The sequence below is a fragment of the Salmo salar genome, chromosome 16 (genome assembly GCF_965601325.2).
Source record: "Salmo salar chromosome 16, fSalSal1, whole genome shotgun sequence".
Lineage (NCBI taxonomy): Eukaryota > Metazoa > Chordata > Actinopteri > Salmoniformes > Salmonidae > Salmo > Salmo salar.
The window spans coordinates 36,304,218-36,324,601 of record NC_138306.1 but is presented as its reverse complement, the minus strand read 5'-3'; the positions used below and the strand labels follow the sequence as shown (position 1 = coordinate 36,324,601).

Sequence of the window (20,384 nt, the reverse complement as noted above, 5' to 3'; positions counted from 1 at the left end):
AAGTAAAAAAAAAAATGCGTTGTTTAGGAGCGCAAAGGCGAATAGAGTTATTGCACACGCACACTTCACAGAGTAGGCCTTCCCTAACGGAAATATGCAGACGCGCCAATAGGATCTCGCTAGCTCATGCTTGGCTCTGCCCACCTGGTGCCTTGCTTGGTCTGCCCACTATGACTCGCTCCAATGTGTTCACATTGGAAATGACAGCCCGTGGTCTATCTTGGTTTAGATGTAAAAAATCTTTGGTACAACCAGGATTTGTTGCCAGTAAATCAGCGGCTGCAGCCATGGTAACCTCTGAACGCTAGACAACGGGAAGTAGTTTTAAGCTAGCAAGACAAAGTGGCGCGACTTTTTGGAGAATTCGATTCCAAGTCAATAACACTTTCCTGGAAGGACCTCCTAAACGTGAAACTGCCAACTGTTTTTCTAGAGCTGACTTGTGCTTTTGGATTTAGCTACAAGCCCTAGATTTCTGTTGGAACGCCACGACCTCTCTTGAAAAATAACCACATTAGCCTTGTAGCTACTACTAACTGTAGCCAACAACAACCCTTGCTAAAAAACTATTCGTCATGGCTTTTTATGAAGTCTATTCTCATCCTGCTTCAATTAGATACAAAACAAGCGTTTGCACCAAAGCCACGTTGTTTCTTGGTATTGTTTTGTGTCTCACCTACATCCCACCCCTCCTGGTTGCTTACAGGAGCCAAGGTAACGTCAGTCAATTGCAAAATGTTTTACTTAGGTAGCTAGCTCGAGTTGAACTCGATGATCTTGATATAGCTCGTTATGGAATTATTCAGTTAAGGCTAGCACCTTTCTCAAGGTGATAGAACTCCAGCAAGATAACCGTTCGACACTATCATCGCTATCTAATTGAAATCAATGTATGTTGCAAATCCTCTATTGTTAACCTTAGCTAAATGTTCTCGTTGTTGGTGACACTTTGATTTGATACAATATTCTGGTATTCCCATGCTGTATTTAGGGTTCTGGGTAAAGAGGAGTACATATGAAGAGCAACCTGTTGTTCGGTTCCAGTACCAGGTTCTGATCATTGCAGCAACAAGCACTAGTGGTGACTATGTTGCGTGGAGCACCTTTCCCAATTTTAATAACATGCAAGGGACTAACCTCAGAATTCCTTCTATCTCGGTAAGTATGAATAGTACTATTAAGATGGTGCTTCTTAAGTGACACATAAAGATCACTCACTGATCTCTGGGAATGTTGTGAATGCAGGTGCGAGAGGAAGACCAGAATCAGGATGGGAAGTTGGACCGTTTGAAATTCCGACTTGACCTTCCCCTTCGGTCTGATGAACAAGTGTACAGCATCCAGCTACTACTCACCTTCTCCTACCAGCTGTTTGTATGTCGGCGCCCCCCCCGGCCCCCTCATTCAGTCCGACACAATGTCCAATGCATCCACTATATCCATACAGTTCCTCTCACTACTACAGTCTCTTTTTGTATTTCACTTCCATCTGTCTCTCTTCTCTCTTTGCAGAGAATGTCCACTGTGGTGATGCAGACACTGGCCTTTGTGCAGCATTCCTCCTCAGTTCCTGGCTCTCAGCTCTTCATCAGTGGAGATCTGCGGCTCCAGCAGAGAACCCCACTTCCACACCGTGGTCTACTCACTGTATACAATGTGAGGGAACATTCTCTCTCTGTATCTCTCTCACACACACAGACACACAACACATAAAGTATTGTTCATTGTAGACATGGCCCTTAACCACAGGTTTAGAATAAAATTACCCTGAATCTTTATATTAACCATTAGGTTACCTGACGCTGTATTAGTGGTAGGGGCAACTTTGACCTACTCCTGCTAGGACTTCAATGAGCACATGTAGCAGATGGGGATCTGTGAAGCTCAGTCTGCAGTCTGAAGTTTCTCCACTTGTGCTGCCAAATAGCTAGATTTATGATGGTGCGACTGGGAAAGACGCTTCAGGGTTCATCGGTATCAGCCGAAACAGGTGGAAGTGGCGTGACGTCCTTTACACACATACACCCCAACAGATTGTATAACAAAGTATACACTTAAACAAAGCTCCATCATTGTAATATTGACACTACAAGCATTTACTCCCAAAAGTCAAATATCGGTGTCATACTTCAGTCTACATGAATATGTCATGACAGTGACAAACCTTACGTCGTCCGGGAGTCTTAATCAAATCAAATTGTATTTGTCACATGCGCTGAATACAACAATACAACCTTACAGTGAAATGCTTATTTACAAGCTCTTAACCAACAATGCTTTAAGAAGTTTTAAGAAAAATAAGTGTTAAGTAAAAAAGAGAAGTAAAAAATGTAAAATAAAAGTAACAAATAATTAAACGGCAACAGTAAAATAACAATAGCGAGGCTATATACAGGGGGTACTGGTACAGAGTCAATGTGCGGGGGCACCAATTAGTTGAGGTAATATGTACCTTTTTGGTAGAGTTAAAGTGACTATGCATAGATAATAAACAGAGTAGCAGCAGCATAAAAAGGGGTCTGGGTAGCCCTTTGATTAGCTGTTCAGGAGTCCTATGGCTTGGGGATAGAAGCTGTTAAGAAGCCTTTTGGACCTAGACTTGGCGCTCCGGTACCACTTGCCGTGCGGTATTAGAGAGAACAGTCTATGACTATGGCCTTCCTCTGACACCACCTGGTATAGAGGTCCTGGATGGCAGGAAGCTTGGCCCCAGGGATGTACTGGGCCATACGCACTACCCTCTGTAGTGCCTTGCGGTCGGAGGCCGAGCAGTTGGCATACCAGGCAGTGATACAACCAGTAATCAATGTTTAAATACTGCTTTGTGTACTTAACTTATATTTTGTGTGCTTCTTGACTTATATTGTCCTCTGTTATAATCTAGGTATCAGTAATTGATGGAACAAGTCCGTTTGCAAGCGCATATGATCTTGCCAACATCATTGGATCCTATCAGGATAGAAACTGTAAGTGGGAATTCTCACTTGCCATGTTTCTATAAGTTGATCGCTGTTGAGTTGTATCTGATTACACATAATTAGCCCACTTATGTGTTTGCCTGCTATTTCTTACTCTCACACTTCCTCTTCCTCACACAGTGACAACGTTTCTGTCCTGTCCAAGTCCAGTATGGACTGTGGGCCGAGCTGCTGGTACTCCCTTCCAGATAAATGCTGAAGTCCGCTACCCAGTGGAAGTTGTCAGATATCCTTTATTGTGTGTCTGTGTGTGTATTGAAAAGAATTATGAAAATATACCTTTCACTCTGTTTGTGTTAGATGCAGCCTAACCAGTTTGACAATGCACGTGCTTTGGCGAGTTCACAAAGGCCAGACATCCATGTTTACTTTCCTTATTGTCTCTTTGTCTATATGATTTCTTGCACTGGTATCAATGTTATATTGAATGTTTAGTTTATCTAGGCCTACAAGTGCAGGGAAGACAAATATGATGATGATTTAGATTATTTATTACCATGAATCAAATCAAATTTATTTATATAGCCCTTCTTACATCAGCTGATATCTCAAAGTGCTGTACAGAAACCCAGCCTAAAACCCCAAACAGCAAGCAATGCATGTGAAAGAAGCACGGTGGCTAGGAAAAACTCCCGAGGAAAAACTCCCTAGAAAGGCCAAAAACCTAGGAAGAAACCTAGAGAGGAACAAGGCTATGAGGGGTGGCCAGTCCTCTTCTGGCTGTGCCGGGTGGATATTGTAACAGAACATGGTCAAGATGTTAAAATGTTCATAAATGACCAGCATGGTCAAATAATAATAATCATAGTAGTTGTCGAGGGTGCAACAAGCATGAATGGCAAGGCCGCTGCTGCTAAAGAAACATGAGACAGACAATGATGGCAACATTAACAGTAATATATATATATATATATATATATATATATATATATTTATTTTTTAAGTATTAAATTGGCAGAATCAGATTAACCTTTTACATATAGAAAGTAAGGGGGAGGGGGGCATGACAAACACACACACAGTATTTCCTTGACTGAGCCTCCACCTATCGGCCTGGGTTCTGGGAGATGATCAAATTTGCCTGGATCCAGTATGTCAGTGTGCTGCTTATCTTCCTCTGGGTTTTCAACAGGATTCAGACCTTTGTTTTCCAGAATCAGGTGCTGCCGACTGTACCTATACCACTCTTGAAACAGCACCACTTTTGATTCAGTGAAACTGTTCGCCTCCCATACTGAGGTACTGTGGAGGGAAGAGGCCACATCACCAAACAACTTACAGTACAATGGCCAAATGTTCAGAAGATCAACACACACACAGGATACAGTATTTTCCTTGCCTTTACATATACATTTACTTAAACATCACTAGTACACATCGCTACACACAAAAAGCATTCAAATATTCAGCTTCATCCGTCCTTTTACATCTGTTGTGCTAATGAACTGTTATGGAGTGATTGATTTTCAGTTAGCTATGTAACGTTAGCTGGTGCTGTGTAAATGTTGAAAACAGATTTGTGATTATTTGTGAATGTGGAAAAGAAATGTCTAGTTTTTTTATGAATCAGTTTTATTTTGTACATAGCTCTTGGCACTGTTAATAAAGCAGTGGTGGAAAAAGTACCTAATTGTCATACTTCAGTAAAAGTTAAGATACCATATAGAAAATGACTCCAGTAAAAGTGAAAGCCACCTAGTAAAATACTACTTGTGTAAAAGTATTTGGTTTTAAATATACTTAAGTATCAAAAGTAAAACAAAGTATAAATCATTTCAAATTTCTTATATTAAGCAAACCAGACGGCACAATGTTTTTTTAATTTACAGATTACCAGGGGCACACTTGGACACTCAGACATAATTTACAAACAAAGCATTTGTGTTTAGTCAGTCCACCAGATCAGAGGCAGTAGAGATGACAACGGATGTTCTCTTGATAAGTGTGTGAATTCGACCATTTTCCTGTCCTGCTAAGCATTCAAAATGTAATGAGTACTTTGGCGTGTCATGGAAAATGTATGGAGTAAAAAGTACATTATTTTCTTTAGGAATGTAGTGAAGTAAAAGTTGTCCAAAATATAAATAGTAAAGTACAGATACCCCAAAACACTACTAAAGTGTACTTTAAAGTATTTAAAACTTTAAAGTACTTTACACCACTATAATGAAGTTGTATACGTTTGTACTTTTTCTCATTTTCATTCACTGATAAGATCAGAACGTGGGTAGTCTATATAGTCAGAATAAATACACAGAAGGGTGGAACTGAAATGCATTGATCGACGGGGCTGTAGTGGAGCAGGCCGAGAGCTTCAAGTTCCTTGGTGTCAACATCACTAAGGACCTATCATGGTTCAAACACACCAACACAGTCGTGAAGAGGGCACAACAACCCTCAGGAGGCTGAAAAGATTTGGCATGGACCCTCAGATCCTCAAAAAGTTCTACAGCTGCACCATTGTGAGCATCTTGATTGGCAGCATCACCACTTGGTATGGCAACTACTTAGCATCCTACCGCAAGGCGCTACAGAGGGTAGTGCGTACGGCACACTACATCACTGGGGCCTATATAGCAGGGCCAGAGTGTCAGAGGAAGAACCTAAAAATTGTCAAAGACTCCAGCCACCCAAGTCATAGACTGTTCTCTCTGCTACCACACAGCAAACGGTACCGAAGCGCCAAGTCTGGGACCAAAAGACTTCTGAACAGCTTCTACCCCCAAGCTATAAGACTGCTAAACAATTAATCAAATGGCTACCCAGACTATTTGCATTGAACCCCTTTTTTTTGCAATGACATTCTTGCACTGGCTCTATGCACACTCACTGGACTCTACCCACAGTCTCACTACACTGACACTCCAACACACACTCACACACTACATACCCTCACACACACAAAACACACAAATGCATATTAATGCCACACATGGACACACCTTCACACTTCATATACGCTGCTGCTACTCAGTTTATTATCTATCCTGATTGCCCAGTCACTTTTACCCCTACCTACATGTACATATTGCCTCAACTACCTTGTACCCCTGCACATTGACTTGGTACCTGTACTCCTTGTATATAGCCTCGTTATTGTTATTTGATTGTGTTACTATTTCCTTTTTTGTCTTATTTGCTTTATTATTTTTACCTTTTAACTGCATTGTTGGGAAGGTGGTCGTAAGTAAGCATTAAACCTGTTGTATTCGGCGCATGTGACAAATATAATTTGATTTGGTGAAAAGTTTTTGTCAATAGTATTAAGCCTTTTCTGAGTCTAGATCACAGAGAAGATCTAACCAGTAACCTGTAGTGACGTCAGACTGCATTTGTGTAAAGCCACTGTCTGCCACTTGTAGTAGTTGTTATTTGAATGTGTACATTGACAGCTAAAGCTGAAGCTTGTAGTATTCCTGTTTAATTCATAGCTCCACTTTCGTCCCTCTACAATACGCTTACATTTCAAGGTGTATTAACATACCTGTTACAATGTCAGGCAGGGGTGAGGTATCTTTTAATGCCTTCTCAGTTATGTGATATTTTCATCAGAATAGGTTGGGCTCTGCACACTGTCTGTGTGCTTGTGTGTGAGCTTAGTGATAGGTGTTTGGGTGTGTGTTTCTTGAAGGATCATTTAATTCAGTTGACTTGCTTTTGTTACTTCTAGGCTGGACTACTGCAATGCTCTACTTTCCGGCTACCCGGATAAAGCACTAAATAAACTTCAGTTAGTGCTAAATACGGCTGCTAGAATCCTGACTAGAACCAAAAAATTTGATCATATTACTCCAGTGTTAGCCTCCCTACACTGGCTTCCTGTTAAGGCAAGGGCTGATTTCAAGGTTTTACTGCTAACCTACAAAGCATTACATGGGCTTGCTCCTACCTATCTTTCCGATTTGGTCCTGCCGTACATACCTACACGTACGCTACGGTCACAAGACGCAGGCCTCCTAATTGTCCCTAGAATTTCTAAGCAAACGGCTGGAGGTAGGGCTTTCTCCTATAGAGCTCCATTTTTATGGAATGGTCTGCCTACCAATGTGAGAGACGCAGACTCAGTCTCAACCTTTAAGTCTTTACTGAAGACTTATCTCTTCAGTAGGTCCTATGATTAAGTATAGTCTGGCCCAGGAGTGTGAAGGTGAACGGAAAGGCTGGAGCAACGAACCGCCCTTGCTGTCTCTGCCTTGCCGGTTCCCCTCTTTCCACTGGGATTCTCTGCCTCTAACCCTTTTACAGGGGCTGAGTCACTGGCTTACTGGTGTTCTTCCATGCCGTCCATGGGAGGGGTGCGTCACTTGAGTGGGTTGAGTCACTGACGTGGTCTTCCTGTCTGGGTTGGCGCCCCCCCCCCCCCTTGGGTTGTGCCATGGCGGAGATCGTTGTGGGCTATACTCGGCCTTGTCTTAGGACGGTAAGTTGGTGGTTGGAGACATCCCTCTAGTGGTGTGGGGGCTGTGCTTTGGCAAAGTGGGTGGGGTTATATCCTGCCTGTTTGGCCCTGTCCGGGGGTATCATCGGATGGGGCCACAGTGTCTTCTGATCCCTCCTGTCTCAGCCTCCAGTATTTATGCTGCAGTAGTTTATGTGTCGGGGGGCTAGGGTCAGTCTGTTACATCTGGAGTATTTCTCTTGTCTTATCCGGTGTCCTGTGTGTATTTAAATATGCTCTCTCTAATTCTCTCTTTCTGTCTTTCTCTCGGAGGACCTGAGCCCTAGGACCATGCCTCAGGACTACCTGGTATGATGACTCCTTGCTGTCCCCAGTCCACCTGGCCGTGCTGCTGCTCCAGTTTCAACTGTTCTGCCTGCGGCTATGGAACCCTGACCTGTTCACCGGACGTGCTTGTTGCACCCTCGACAACTACTATGATTATTATTATTTGACCATGCTGGTCATTTATGAACATTTTAACATTTTAACATTTTGACCATGTTCTGTTATAATATCCACCCTGCACAGCCAGAAGAGGACTGGCCACCCCTCATAGCCTGGTTCCTCTCTAGGTTTCTTCCTAGGTTTTTGGCCTTTCTAGGGAGTTTTTCCTAGGGAGTTTTTCCTAGCCACCGTGCTTCTTTCACATGCTTTGCTTGCTGTTTGGGGTTTTAGGCTGGGTTTCTGTACAGCACTTTGAGAATATCAGCTGATGTACGAAGGGCTATATAAAAATAAATTTGATTTGATTTGATTTGACTTGTTTTAGGTAAGTGTGTATTTATGTGTGATTAATGCCAAGCTACAGTTGAAGTCAGAAGTTTACATACACTTAGGTTGGAGTCATTAATACTCGTTTTTCAACCACTCCACAAATTTCTTGTTAACAAACTATAGTTTTGGCAAGTCGGTTAGGACATCTACTTTGTGCATGACACAAGTCATTTTTCCAACAATTGTTTACAGACAGATTATTATCACTTATAATTAATTCACTGTATCACAATTCCAGTGGGTCAGAAGTTTACATACACTAAGTTGACTGTGCCTTTAAACAGCTTGGAAAATTCCAGAAAATGATGCCATGGCTTTAGAAGCTTCTGATAGGCTAATTTATAACATTTGAGTCAATTGGAGGTGTACCTGTGGATGTATTTCAAGGCCTATATTCAAACTCAGTGCCTCTTTGTTTGACATCATGGGAACATCAAAAGAAATCAGCCAAGACCTCAGAAAAAAATTGTAGACCTCCACAAGTCTGGTTCATCCTTAGGAGCAATTTCCAAACGCCTAAAGGTACCACCTTCATCTGTACAAACAATAGTACGCAAGTATAAACACCATGGGCCCACGCAGCCGTCATACTGCTGAGGAAGGAGACGCGTACTGTCTCCTAGAGATGAACGTACTTTGGTGCGAAAAGTGCAAATCAATCCCAGAACAACAGCAAAGGACCTTGTGAAGATGCTGGAGGAAACAGATACAAAGTATCTATATCCACAGTAAAATGAGTCCTATATCGACATAACCTGAAAGGCCTCTCAGCAAGGAAGAAGTGTCACGACTTCCGCCGAGGTCGGTCCCTCTCCTTGTTCGGGCGACGTTCGGCGGTCGACGTCACCGGTCTTCTAGCCATCGCCAATCCATCTTTCATTTTCCATTTGTTTTGTCTTGTTTTCCCGCACACCTGGTTTGCATTCCCTCATTACTCGTCTTGCATATAACCCTCTGTTTCCCCCCATGTCTGTGTGTGGAATTGTTATATGTAAATGTGCACTCCAGGCTGGTTTGCGCCGGGTTATTGTAACCCGTGTGTGTTTAGTTGTCTGAGTGCCGTGTTTTGTTCGCCTCAATAAAGGGCTCCGTTTGCTACCCATTTCTGCTCTCCTGCGCCTGACTTCCCTGCAGCCAGTTTCTCACTCCTTTACAGAATTCCACACCCGTATTATGGAGTCAGCAGGAGCAGGTACCCCTGGTAGCGGAGTCGAGGAGCGTGTGCAGCGGCACGCGGCGATGCTTCACCATCTCGGCGCCACCATGAATCGCGTCGACCAGACGATGGACCGCTGGGAGAGACAGGGAGTCCCTCCAGCGCCCCCACCAGCACAACAGGGGTCTCCACTACTCACCCCCTCCGCACCCGGTTCCAGTGGGATTCGTCTCGCACTTCCCAGGGAGTACGATGGGACGGCCGCACGCTGCCAGGGTTTCCTGCTGCAGCTGGATTTATACCTGGCGACCGTTCACCCGGCTCCCTCGGGTCGTGAGAGGGTGTCCGCCCTCGTCTCGTGCCTCTCGGGGAAAGCTCTGGAGTGGGCCAACGCTGTGTGGGGAGAAGGAGATGCGGCGCTGGACCACGTCTCTTCCACCTGAGGCAGGGGATGAGAAGCGCCCAGGAGTTCGCGATGGACTTTCGGACCCTGGCCGCCGGCGCGGGATGGAACGACAGGGCCCTGATCAACCACTATCGCTGGAGTTTGCGCGAGGACGGCCGTCGGGAGTTGGCCTGCAGGGACACCACCCTCACCTTTGACCAGCTGGTGGACCTGTCCATTCGGCTGGATAATGTAACGATCGTCGTCGGGTGACAAGGCAGCGGACCAAAACGCAGCTGGGAGCGAACACATGTTTATTCTTTACACTGAAATAAACACGTACACAAAATCAAGAAAATGCCGATACGTTAACTGCTCAAACACACGAGGCAACACCCCACAAACAGCGTGGGGGAAAAAGGAACTTAAATGTGATCCCAATCAGAGACAACTAGCGACAGCTGTCTCTGATTGGGAATCGACAGAACCCAACATAGAAATAAACCAGATAGAGCTAACACAAGGCTATACCGCAAACATAGAAAACAAACCAAGGAAAAATACCCAACATGACACACCCTGACCCAAAATACCCGAGTTCACCTGGTCAGGGCGTGACAGATAACCTGCTGGCTACCCGCGGACGTCTAGATCGGGATCTGTCGGTTCCATCCCCCAGCACCACCGCTCTGATACCCATCGAGCTGGGAGGTGCTGCGCTCAGGGAGACCGGAGGAGGTTCCTTCACGTGCACCATCTGTGCCGTAGAGGTCACACTGCCGGTCGGTGTCGGGTTGATTCCTCTGGGGGTCGAGGCAGCAGACAGAGCACTCTGGCATCACCCCAGGTGAGCCGGCACCATTCTCACCCAGAGCCCTCTGTTGCACACCTGTTTTTGCATGTTACTTTTCCTGAGTTTTCCCCGCATTCCCAGCATAAGGCGCTCATCGATTTCATAGACAGGTCATTCGCCCATAGTTTAGGGATCCCCATTGTTCCAGTGGCTATGCCCTTCCCAGTTCACGCCTTAGACAGTCGGCCAATAGGGTCAGGGTTAATTAGGGAGGCCACCGCTATCCTGGGAATGGTGACGCAGGGGGTCACAAGGAGAGAATCAGTCTCTTCCTCATTGACTCTCCTGCGTTTCCCGTGGTGCTAGGTCTACCCTGGTTAGCTTGTCATGACCCCACTGTTTCATGGCAACGGAGGGCTCTCACGGGGTGGTCGCGAGAGTGCTCGGGGAGGTGTTTAGGGGTTTCCGTTGGTGCTACTATGGTGGAAAATCCAGCCCAGTTCTCCACCATGCGCATTCCCCCCGAATATTCCGATTTGGCTCTCGCCTTCTCCAAGAAGAAAGCGACTCAATTACCACCCCATCGTCGGTGGGATTGTGCGATAAACTTCCTAGGATACCGCATTTCCACCTCAGGGGTGGAGATGAAGAGTGACCGCAGCCGTGCGTAATTGGCCGACTCCCACCACGGTAAAGGAGGTACAGCGGTTTCTAGGGTTTGCCAATTACTACCGGAGGTTTATCCGGGGTTTTGGTCAGGTAGCGGTTCCCAATACCTCACTGCTAAAGGGGGGTCCGGTTTGGTTGCAGTGGTCGGCTGAGGCGGATAGGGCTTTTTGTCACCTAAGGGATCTGTTTACCGTGCGCCCCTGCTGGCCCATCCGGATCCCTCTTTGGGGTTCACGGTGGAGGTGGACGCGTCCGAGGCTGGGATAGGAGCCGTGCTCTCTTTCACCCGTTTTGTGTTCACCCTTTCTTACAGACCAGGTTCCCAGAATGTGAAGGCAGACGCACTGTCCCGGCTGTATGACACAGAGGAGCGGCCCATGGATCCTACCGCCATACTCCCGGCCTCCTGCCTGGTGGCGCCGGTAGTATGGGAGCTGGACACGGACATAGAGCAGAGCCCGCTCCCCTCCAGTGTCCCGCTGGGCGTCTGTACGTTCTGTCTGCTGTCCGTGACCGGCTGATCTATTGGGCTCACACGTCACCCTCCTCTGGTCATCCAGGGATCGGTTGGACAGTGTGCTGTTTGAGTGGGAAGTACTGGTGGTCCACCTTGGCTAAGGTTTATGTTTCCTCCTGCTCTGTGTGCGCCCAGTGTAAGGCTCCTAGGCACCTGCCCAGAGGCAAGCTACACCCCTTACCTGTTCCACAACGGCCTTGGTCGCACCTGTCGATTGATTTTCTTACCAATCTCCCCCCTCACAGGGTAACACCACGATCCTGGTCGTTGTGGACCGTTTCTCTAAGTCCTGCCGTCTCCTCCCTCTGCCCGGTCTCCCTATGGCCCTAGAGACTGCGGAGGCCTTGTTTACGCACGTCTTCCAGCACTACGGGGTGCCTGAGGATATAGTGTCTGATCGAGGTCCCCAGTTCACTTCGAGGGTCTGGAGGGCGTTCATGGAACGTCTGGGGGTGATGAAATGCCTTCGTATGTTATGTTGTGAATTTGAACATGAATTATGCCCCTATTTAAGATTACTCTGATGTTTTTCGTACGATGTACCCAATGATTAATGAAAACTTGTTTTGTAGGTCTATGTCCTCATTGTAGTTTTACAGATGTGTTTAATACGTCTTATTTACACACTTTATTCGAATATTTATGAAATGCATATTGTTATATTTGTTAACACTTATTTGTTTTTCCTTCGCCTCCAACCCCTTTCGATGCGTGGAACGGATGTGGATGGGGCTAGGTCTACATAAGGGTGCTTTTAAAGTACAAAAGCTCTGACGAAGGCCATGAGGCCGATACATAAGCTTATTAAAGATCAGTGATACTATCAAGAGCAGTGTGCGGTTTCCTTTTTCTTTCATCTACTAAAGAATGCCTCTCTCTCTCTCAATTCAAATGGGCTTTTTTGATATGGGAAGTGGTGTAAAGTACTTCAGTAAAAAGTATTTAAAGTACTACTTAAGTACTTTTTTGCGGTATCTGTACTTTACTATTTATATTTTTGACAACTTTTACTTTTACTCTACTACATTCCTTATAAAAATGATGTACTTTTTACTCGTTACATTTTCCCTGACACTCAAAAGTACTTGTTACATTTTGAATGCTTAGCAGGATAGAAAATGGTCCAATTCACTCACTTATCAATAGAACATCCCTGGTCATCCCCACTGCCTCATATCTGGCGGACTCACTAAACACAAATGCTTTGTTTTTAAATGATGAGTGTTGGAGTGTGACCTTGGCTATCTGTAAATTTAAAAAAAGAAAATTGTGCAGTCTGGTCTGCTTAATATAAGGCATTTTAAATCATTCATACTTTACTTTTGATACTTAACTATATTTTAGCAACCACATTTACTTTTGATACTTAAGTGTATTTAAAACCAAACACTTTTACACTTTTACTCAAGCAGTATTTTACTGGGTGACTTTCACTTTACTTGAGTCATTTTCTATTAAGGTATCTTTACTTTTACTCAAGTATGATAATTGAGTACTTTTTCCACCACTGGACATGGGAAACCTGTTTACATTGCCAAAGCAAGTTAAATAAACAATAGACAAAAGTGGGAAGACACAAGACATCAACAATAAACTATTAGACTTGAACAATAAATACTGCACTGAAAAATTCTTTAAAACGGTAAAGACATTTCAAGTATTATGTACAGTGTGTACAGTGTACAGTGTTTTAGCAAGGTGCAAATAGTAGGGGAAGATAAAAAGATAAATATTGGTGGTATTTACAATGCTGTTTCTGCTCCACTGGTTTCCCTTTTGTCATGGCAACGGGCCAAAAATATTGCTGCTGTGATTGCACACTGCGGTATTTCGCCTAACATATATGGGAGTTTATCAATGTTTGATTTGTTTTCAAACTCTTTATGGGTCTGTGTGATCTGTAAGAAATATGTATATCTGTGGTCATACATTTGGAAGGAGGAAGTGCAGCTCAGTTTCCAGCTCATTTTGTGGGCACATAGGCAGACCTGGCCGTCGAGGGAAGACAGGCTATGTTCCTTTTGATGGTGTAAAAGGTCCTTCTTGCCTTGTCTCTTTAGATTGTTACATTTTACATTTACATTTTAGTCATTTAGCAGACGCTCTTATCCAGAGCGACTTACAGTAGTGAATGCATACATTTCATTTCATGCATTTTTTTTTTCATTTTTTTTTGTACTGGCCCCCCGTGGGAATCGAACCCACAGCCCTGGCGTTGCACACACCATGCTGGCGTTGCAAACACCATGCTCTACCAACTGAGCCACAGGGAAGGCTATTGTTCACAGCCTTGTGAAAATTACTTGTGGTGTTGATGTTTATGCAGAGGTAGGTATAGTTCTTTGTGTGCTCGAGGGCAACAGTGTCTAGAAATAATTTGTATTTGTTGTCCTGGTTACTGGACCTTTTTTGGAACACCATTATTTTTGTCTTACTGAGATTGACTGTCAGGGCCCAAGTCTGACAGAATCTGCGCAGAAGATCTAGGTGCTGCTGTAGGCCCTCCTTGGTTGGGGAAAGACACCAGATCATCTGCAAACAGTAGACATGTGATTTCCAAGTCCAGCAGGGTGAGGCTGGGTGCTGCAGACTGTTCCAGTGCCTTTGCCAATTCATTGATATATACACTGACTGTACAAAACATTAAGGACACCTGATCTTTCCATTACATGGACTGACCAGGTGAATCCAGGTGAAAGCTATCATCCCTTATTGATGTCACTTGTTAAATCCACTTCAAATCAGTGTAGATGAAGGGGAGGAGACAGGTTATAGAAGCATTTTAAAGCCTTGAGACAGTTGAGACATGGATTGTATATGTGTGCCATTCAGAGGGTGAATGGGAAAGATTAAGATTTAAGTGCCTTTGAACGGCGTATGGTAGTAGGTGCCAGGTGCACAGGTTTGTGTCAAAAACTGCAATGCTGCTGGGTTTTTCACACTCAACAGTTTCCTGTATGTGTCAAGAATGGTCCAACATCCAAAGGACATCCAGCCAACTTGACACAACTGTGGGAGCATTGAAGTCAAAATAAATAAAAACCTAGACAAGTCAGTTAAGAACAAATTCTTACTTACAATGACAGCCTACTTGTAAAGGCCCCCCCGGCTAAACCCTCCGCTAACCCGGACGACGCTGGGCCAATTGTGCGCCGCCCTATGGGACTCATGATCACGGCTGGTTGTGATACAGCCCGGGATTGAACCCGGGTCTGTAGGGATGCCTCTAGCACTGCAATGTAGTGTCTTAGACCGCTGCGCCACTCGGGAGTTCCAACATCGCTGTGGAACGCTTTCAACACCTTGTAGAGTCCATGCCCTAACAAATTGAGGCTTTTCTGAAGGGAGTTGGGAGGTGAAACTCAATATTAGGAAGGTGTTCTTAATGTTTTGTACACTCAGTGTGTATTGAAGAGGGTGGGGCTCAAGCTGTATCCCTGTCTAACCATACGGCCCTGAGAAAATAAATATGTGTGTTTGTTGCCAATTTTAAGTGCACACGTGTTGTTTGTGTACATTGATTTTATAATGCTGTTTCAGTGAATGGTTAGTGAGGGAGGCCCTGCGCTCTCGCTTCCCCAGGTGTTTAGTTAATTTTCATTCCAATCTCTTTTGCATTAGCGTAGCCTCTCCTGTAGCCTGTCAACTATGTGTCTGTCTATCCCTGTTCTCTCCTCTCTGCACAGGCCACACAAACGCCTCACACCGCGTGGCCGCTGCCACTCTAACGTGGTGGTCCCAGCGCGCACGACCCATGTGGAGTTCCAGGTCTCCGGCAGCCTCTGGAACTGGCAGAGTTAATCTCAGCCTATGCTACCCTCCAGTCCCTCGACTTCTTGGCGCTGATGGAAACATGGATTACCACAGAAAACACTGCTACTCCTACTGCTCTCTCCTCGTCTGACCACGTGTCCTCGCATACCCCGAGAGCATCTGGTCAGCGGGGTGGTGGCACTGGAATCCTCATCTCTCCCAAGTGGACATTCTCTCTTTCTCCCCTGACCCATCTGTCTATCTCCTCATTTGAATTCCATGCTGTCACAGTCACTAGCCCATTCAAGCTTAACATCCTTATCATTTATCGCCCTCCAGGTTCCCTTGGAGAGTTCATCAATGAGCTTGACGCCTTGATAAGTTCCTTTCCTGAGGATGGCTCACCCCTCACAGTTCTGGGTGACTTTAACCTCCCTACGTCTACCTTTGACTCATTTCTCTCTGCCTCCTTCTTTCCACTCCTCTCCTCTTTTGACCTCACCCTCTCACCGTCCCCCCCTACTCACAAGGCAGGCAATACGCTTGACCTCATCTTTACTAGATGCTGTTCTTCTACTAATCTCACTGCAACTCCCCTCCAAGTCTCCGACCACTACCTTGTATCCTTTTCTCTCTCGCTCTCCTCCAACACTACTCACTCTGCCCCTACTCAGATGGTATTGCGCCGTCGCAACCTTCGCTCTCTCTCTCCTGCTACTCTCTCCTCTTCCATCCTATCATCTCTTCCCTCTGCTCAATCCTTCTCCAACCAATCTCCTGATTCTGCTTCCTCAACCCTCCTCTCCTCCCTTTCTGCATCCTTTGACTCTCTATGTCCCCTATCCTCCCGGCCGGCTCGGTCCTCCCCTCCTGCTCCGTGGCTTGACGACTCATTGCGAGCTCACAGAACAAGGCTCCGGGCAGCCGAGCGGAAATGGAGGAAAACTAGCCTCCCTGCGGACCTGGCATCTTTTCACTCCCTCCTCTCTACATTTTCTTCCTCTGTTTCTGCTGCTAAAGCCATTTTCTACCACTCTAAATTCCAAGCATCTGCCTCTAACACTAGGAAGCTCTTTGCCACCTTCTCCTCCCTCCTGAATCCTCCTCCCCCTCCCCCCCCTCCTCCCTCTCTGCGGATGACTTTGTCAACCATTTTGAAAAGAAGGTTGACGACATTCGATCCTCGTTTGTTAAGTCAAACGACACCGCTGGTCCTGCTCACGTTGCCCTACCCTATGCTTTGACCTCTTTCTCCCCTCTCTCTCCAGATGAAATCTTGCGACTTGTGATGGCCGGCCGCCCAACAACCTGCCCGCTTGACCCTATCCCCTCCTCTCTTCTCCAAACCATTTCCGGAGACCTTCTCCCCTACCTCACCTCGCTCATCAACTCATCCTTGACCGCTGGCTACGTCCCTTCCGTCTTCAAGAGAGCGAGAGTTGCACCCCTTCTGAAAAAACCTACACTCGATCCCTCTGATGTCAACAACTACAGACCAGTATCCCTTCTTTCTTTTCTCCCCAAAACCCTTGAGCGTGCCGTCCTTGGCCAGCTCTCTTGCTATCTCTCTCAGAATTACCTTCTTGATCCAAATCAGTCAGGTTTCAAGACTGGTAATTGAACTGAGACTGCTCTTCTCTGTGTCACGGAGGCTCTCCGCACTGCTAAAGCTAACTCTCTCTCCTCTGCTCTCATCCTTCTAGACCTATCTGCTGCCTTTGATACTGTGAACCATCAGATCCTCCTCTCCACCCTCTCAGAGTTGGGCATCTCCGGCGCGGCTCACTCTTGGATTGCGTCCTACCTGACAGGTCGCTCCTACCAGGTGGCGTGGCGAGAATCCGTCTCCGCACCACGTGCTCTCACCACTGGTGTCCCCCAGGGCTCAGTTCTAGGCCCTCTCCTATTCTCGCTATACACCAAGTCACTTGGCTCTGTCATATCCTCACATGGTCTCTCCTATCATTGCTACGCAGACGACACACAATTCATCTTCTCCTTTCCCCCTTCTGATAACCAGGTGGCGAATTGCATCTCTGCATGTCTGGCAGACATATCAGTGTGGATGACGGATCACCATCTCAAGCTTAACCTCGGCAAGACAGAGCTGCTCTTCCTCACGGGGAAGGACTGCCCGTTCCATGATCTCGCCATCACGGTTGACAACTCCATTGTGTCCTCCTCCCAGAGTGCTAAGAGCCTTGGCGTGACCCTGGACAACACCCTGTCGTTCTCCGCTAACATCAAGGCAGTGACCCGATCCTGTAGGTTCATGCTCTACAACATTCGCAGAGTACGACCCTGCCTTACACAGGAAGCGGCGCAGGTCCTAATCCAGGCACTTGTCATCTCCCGTCTGGATTACTGCAACTCGCTGCTGGCGGGGCTCCCTGCCTGTGCCATTAAACCCCTACAACTCATCCAGAACACCGCAGCCCGTCTGGTGTTCAACCTTCCCATGTTCTCTCACGTCACCCCGCTCCTCCGCACACTCCACTGGCTTCCAGTTGAAGCTCGCATCTGCTACAAGACCATGGTGCTTGCTTACGGAGCTGGGAGGGGAATGGCACCTCCGTACCTTCAGGCTCTGATCAGTCCCTACACCCAAAGAAGGGCACTGCGTTCATCCACCTCTGGCCTGCTCGCCTCCCTACCTCTGCGGAAGCACAGTTCCCGCTAAGCCCAGTCAAAACTGTCCGCTGCTCTGGCACCCCAATGGTGGAACAAGCTCCCTCACGACGCCAGGACAGCGGAGTCAATCACCACCTTCCGGAGATACCTGAAATCCCACCTCTTTAAGGAATACCTGGGATAGGATAAAGTAATCCTTCTAACTCCCCCCCCCCCCCCAAAAAAAGATATAGATTTACTATTGTAAAGTGGTTGTTCCACTGGATATCATAAGGTGAATGCACCAATTTGTAAGTCGCTCTGGATAAGAGCGTCTGCTAAATGACGGAAATGTAAAATGTAAAAAAAAATTTACCCAACACTGCGTGCCATCAGTTTGTATAGCAGACCCTCATGCCAAATTGAGTCAAAAGCTTTTTTGAAATCCACAAAGCATGAGAATACTTTGCTTTTGTTTGTTTGTCAATAAGGGTTTGCAGTGTGTACATGTGGTCTGTCGTTGGTAAGAAGCCAATTCGACATTTTGTCAGGACATTGTTTTCACTGAGGAAAGTGGAAAGAAAAGGATACAATCTCTCTCTTTCTCTTTCTCTCTCTCTCTCTCTCTCTCTCTCTCTTTCAGTGACACAAACATGCTGTTATTATTTCTCTGTCATTCTGGTCTAGTACCAATGTATTAGCTCATTTAGCTTGGCAGACAATTCAGCTGGCCAGTTCAGCAACAGTCCCACCCACTGTAGCTCAATAAAACACTTTATTTCCTTAACTTTCTGCTCAATATTACAATTTTCAATGTCACCACCAGAGAAGGTGTGATGTGCTCCCTCATGTAAGGAATCTTTGGTGTGTAGTTAAGAGAGATTTTTAACTCAGTAATAGCCTGATATGCTTTATTTCAATCTTCCAAACAATGAGCAGCACAGAATGTGAGTCAGGAACCAGTGATCAGGAACCAGATGCATCCTTTGTGAAGGTGGATTATATTGTGGAAGTTAGTTGAAACTGATCAATCAAGTGTCCAAAATAAGTCATAATGAACCTGTCTATGATCAGAATTATATTAATCTGTGACATTTTAGGTCAGAGTAACCATCCTATAAAGTTGTGCCCAAGGCTATGCAAATAATGCGCATCAGTAGCATATTGTGATTTATTGTGATTTATTGTGATTTGTGAATTCCAAACAGGCAGTAACAAAGTGGTACAAAAGTTACATTTTATTTCATGGTTATTAGTTATTAAATACCAAATGTTTTGGGGGGATATTAGGCCTACTGAGCCCAATAACCCCCTGATGAAAGTAAATTAGTCTATAATCTACAGGGTAACGCAGTAATTTAATAGGATCTGTATGAGCTCACTTCTCTTTATGCACTGCCTTTCCAACCCAGGAAAGTTTACTTGAAAGGGTTTTAGGTAAGAGATTCCTATGCCACCCCTCTCACCCCTGCTGTCCCCTGCCCATCCCACTGCCCAATGTGGTCTCAAAACTTTTCGTATTTTCCTGTACGCAAATCTGGAATATTCCATTTGTTATGGTGCTTTAAGAGAGCACACCACTTTGTACAGCGCAGCAGATTCCCATAGCGGGCTTAGTCTGCTTCAGGTAATGGGCGAAGGTTTGCTGCAATGTGTGTGAGAGAAAAAGCTGACACCAATTTACCCCTGTATAACATAGGACTATAATGTTTGACATAGCATCAAATTTACTTCAGGTTTCAAAGGACTTTTGTTTTTTGCATTATATGTTATGGTTCATATGGTATGTATTAATTTGTGAACATCCATCATCCATTTTGTATGATATGTTAGGAATTACAATTCATATGATAGGGTACGAATTGCAATTCGTACCATATGTTACAAATTTGCTAAATGTTTAATATTTTATGAATTTGCAAAACGTATGCTATATTACGAATTCCAATTTGTTGTTCCTAACGTTAGCTTGGTTGCTAGTGGTTAAGGTTAGGAGTTAGGTTAAAGTTAGGGGAGGGGTTAGCTAAAAGGGTTAGGGGAAGGGTTAGCTAAAAGGGTTAGGGTTAGGGCTAACATGCTAAGTAATTGCAAAGTAGCATAAATGCTAAAGTTGTCCATGATGAGATTTGAACACACAAACTTTGGCCTGCTAGATGTTTACATTATACGCCCACCCATCTACTTTGACCAACCACCCTATTTTTAAGTAACCTTCTGTCTTATGTAACCATACCAAACGTAACACACCATACACTTGGCTGTATCCCGGATTTACGTTTACTATGTTACGTCTAGTCTATGAGACCAG

The 20,384-nt window shown here is 45.4% G+C and overlaps 1 protein-coding gene across 1 annotated transcript; it reads left to right on the top strand.

Moving 5' to 3' along the window:
- The first annotated feature begins 219 nt into the window (after nucleotides 1-219).
- On the top strand, nucleotides 220-4,603 carry tmem231 (transmembrane protein 231). Its single transcript, XM_014148920.3, has 7 exons — nucleotides 220-714; nucleotides 992-1,158; nucleotides 1,246-1,374; nucleotides 1,513-1,656; nucleotides 2,885-2,966; nucleotides 3,099-3,204; nucleotides 4,024-4,603. Exons 1-7 carry the CDS (start codon nucleotides 576-578, stop codon nucleotides 4,184-4,186), a joined length of 930 nt encoding a protein of 309 aa, XP_014004395.1. The 5' UTR covers nucleotides 220-575; the 3' UTR covers nucleotides 4,187-4,603.
- The last annotated feature ends 15,781 nt before the right edge of the window (nucleotides 4,604-20,384 follow it).

What these genes read in the sequence shown, in the direction of transcription:
- tmem231 (XM_014148920.3), top strand. Translation starts at nt 576, where the DNA reads ATGGCTTTTTATGAAGTCTATTCTCATCCTGCTTCAATTAGATACAAA. An exon ending in CCTTCTCCTACCAGCTGTTT is followed by an intron (nt 1,375 to 1,512) that starts GTATGTCGGCGC and finishes CTCTCTTTGCAG; the next exon opens with AGAATGTCCACTGTGGTGAT. An exon ending in TACCCAGTGGAAGTTGTCAG is followed by an intron (nt 3,205 to 4,023) that starts ATATCCTTTATT and finishes CTGAGCCTCCAC; the next exon opens with CTATCGGCCTGGGTTCTGGG.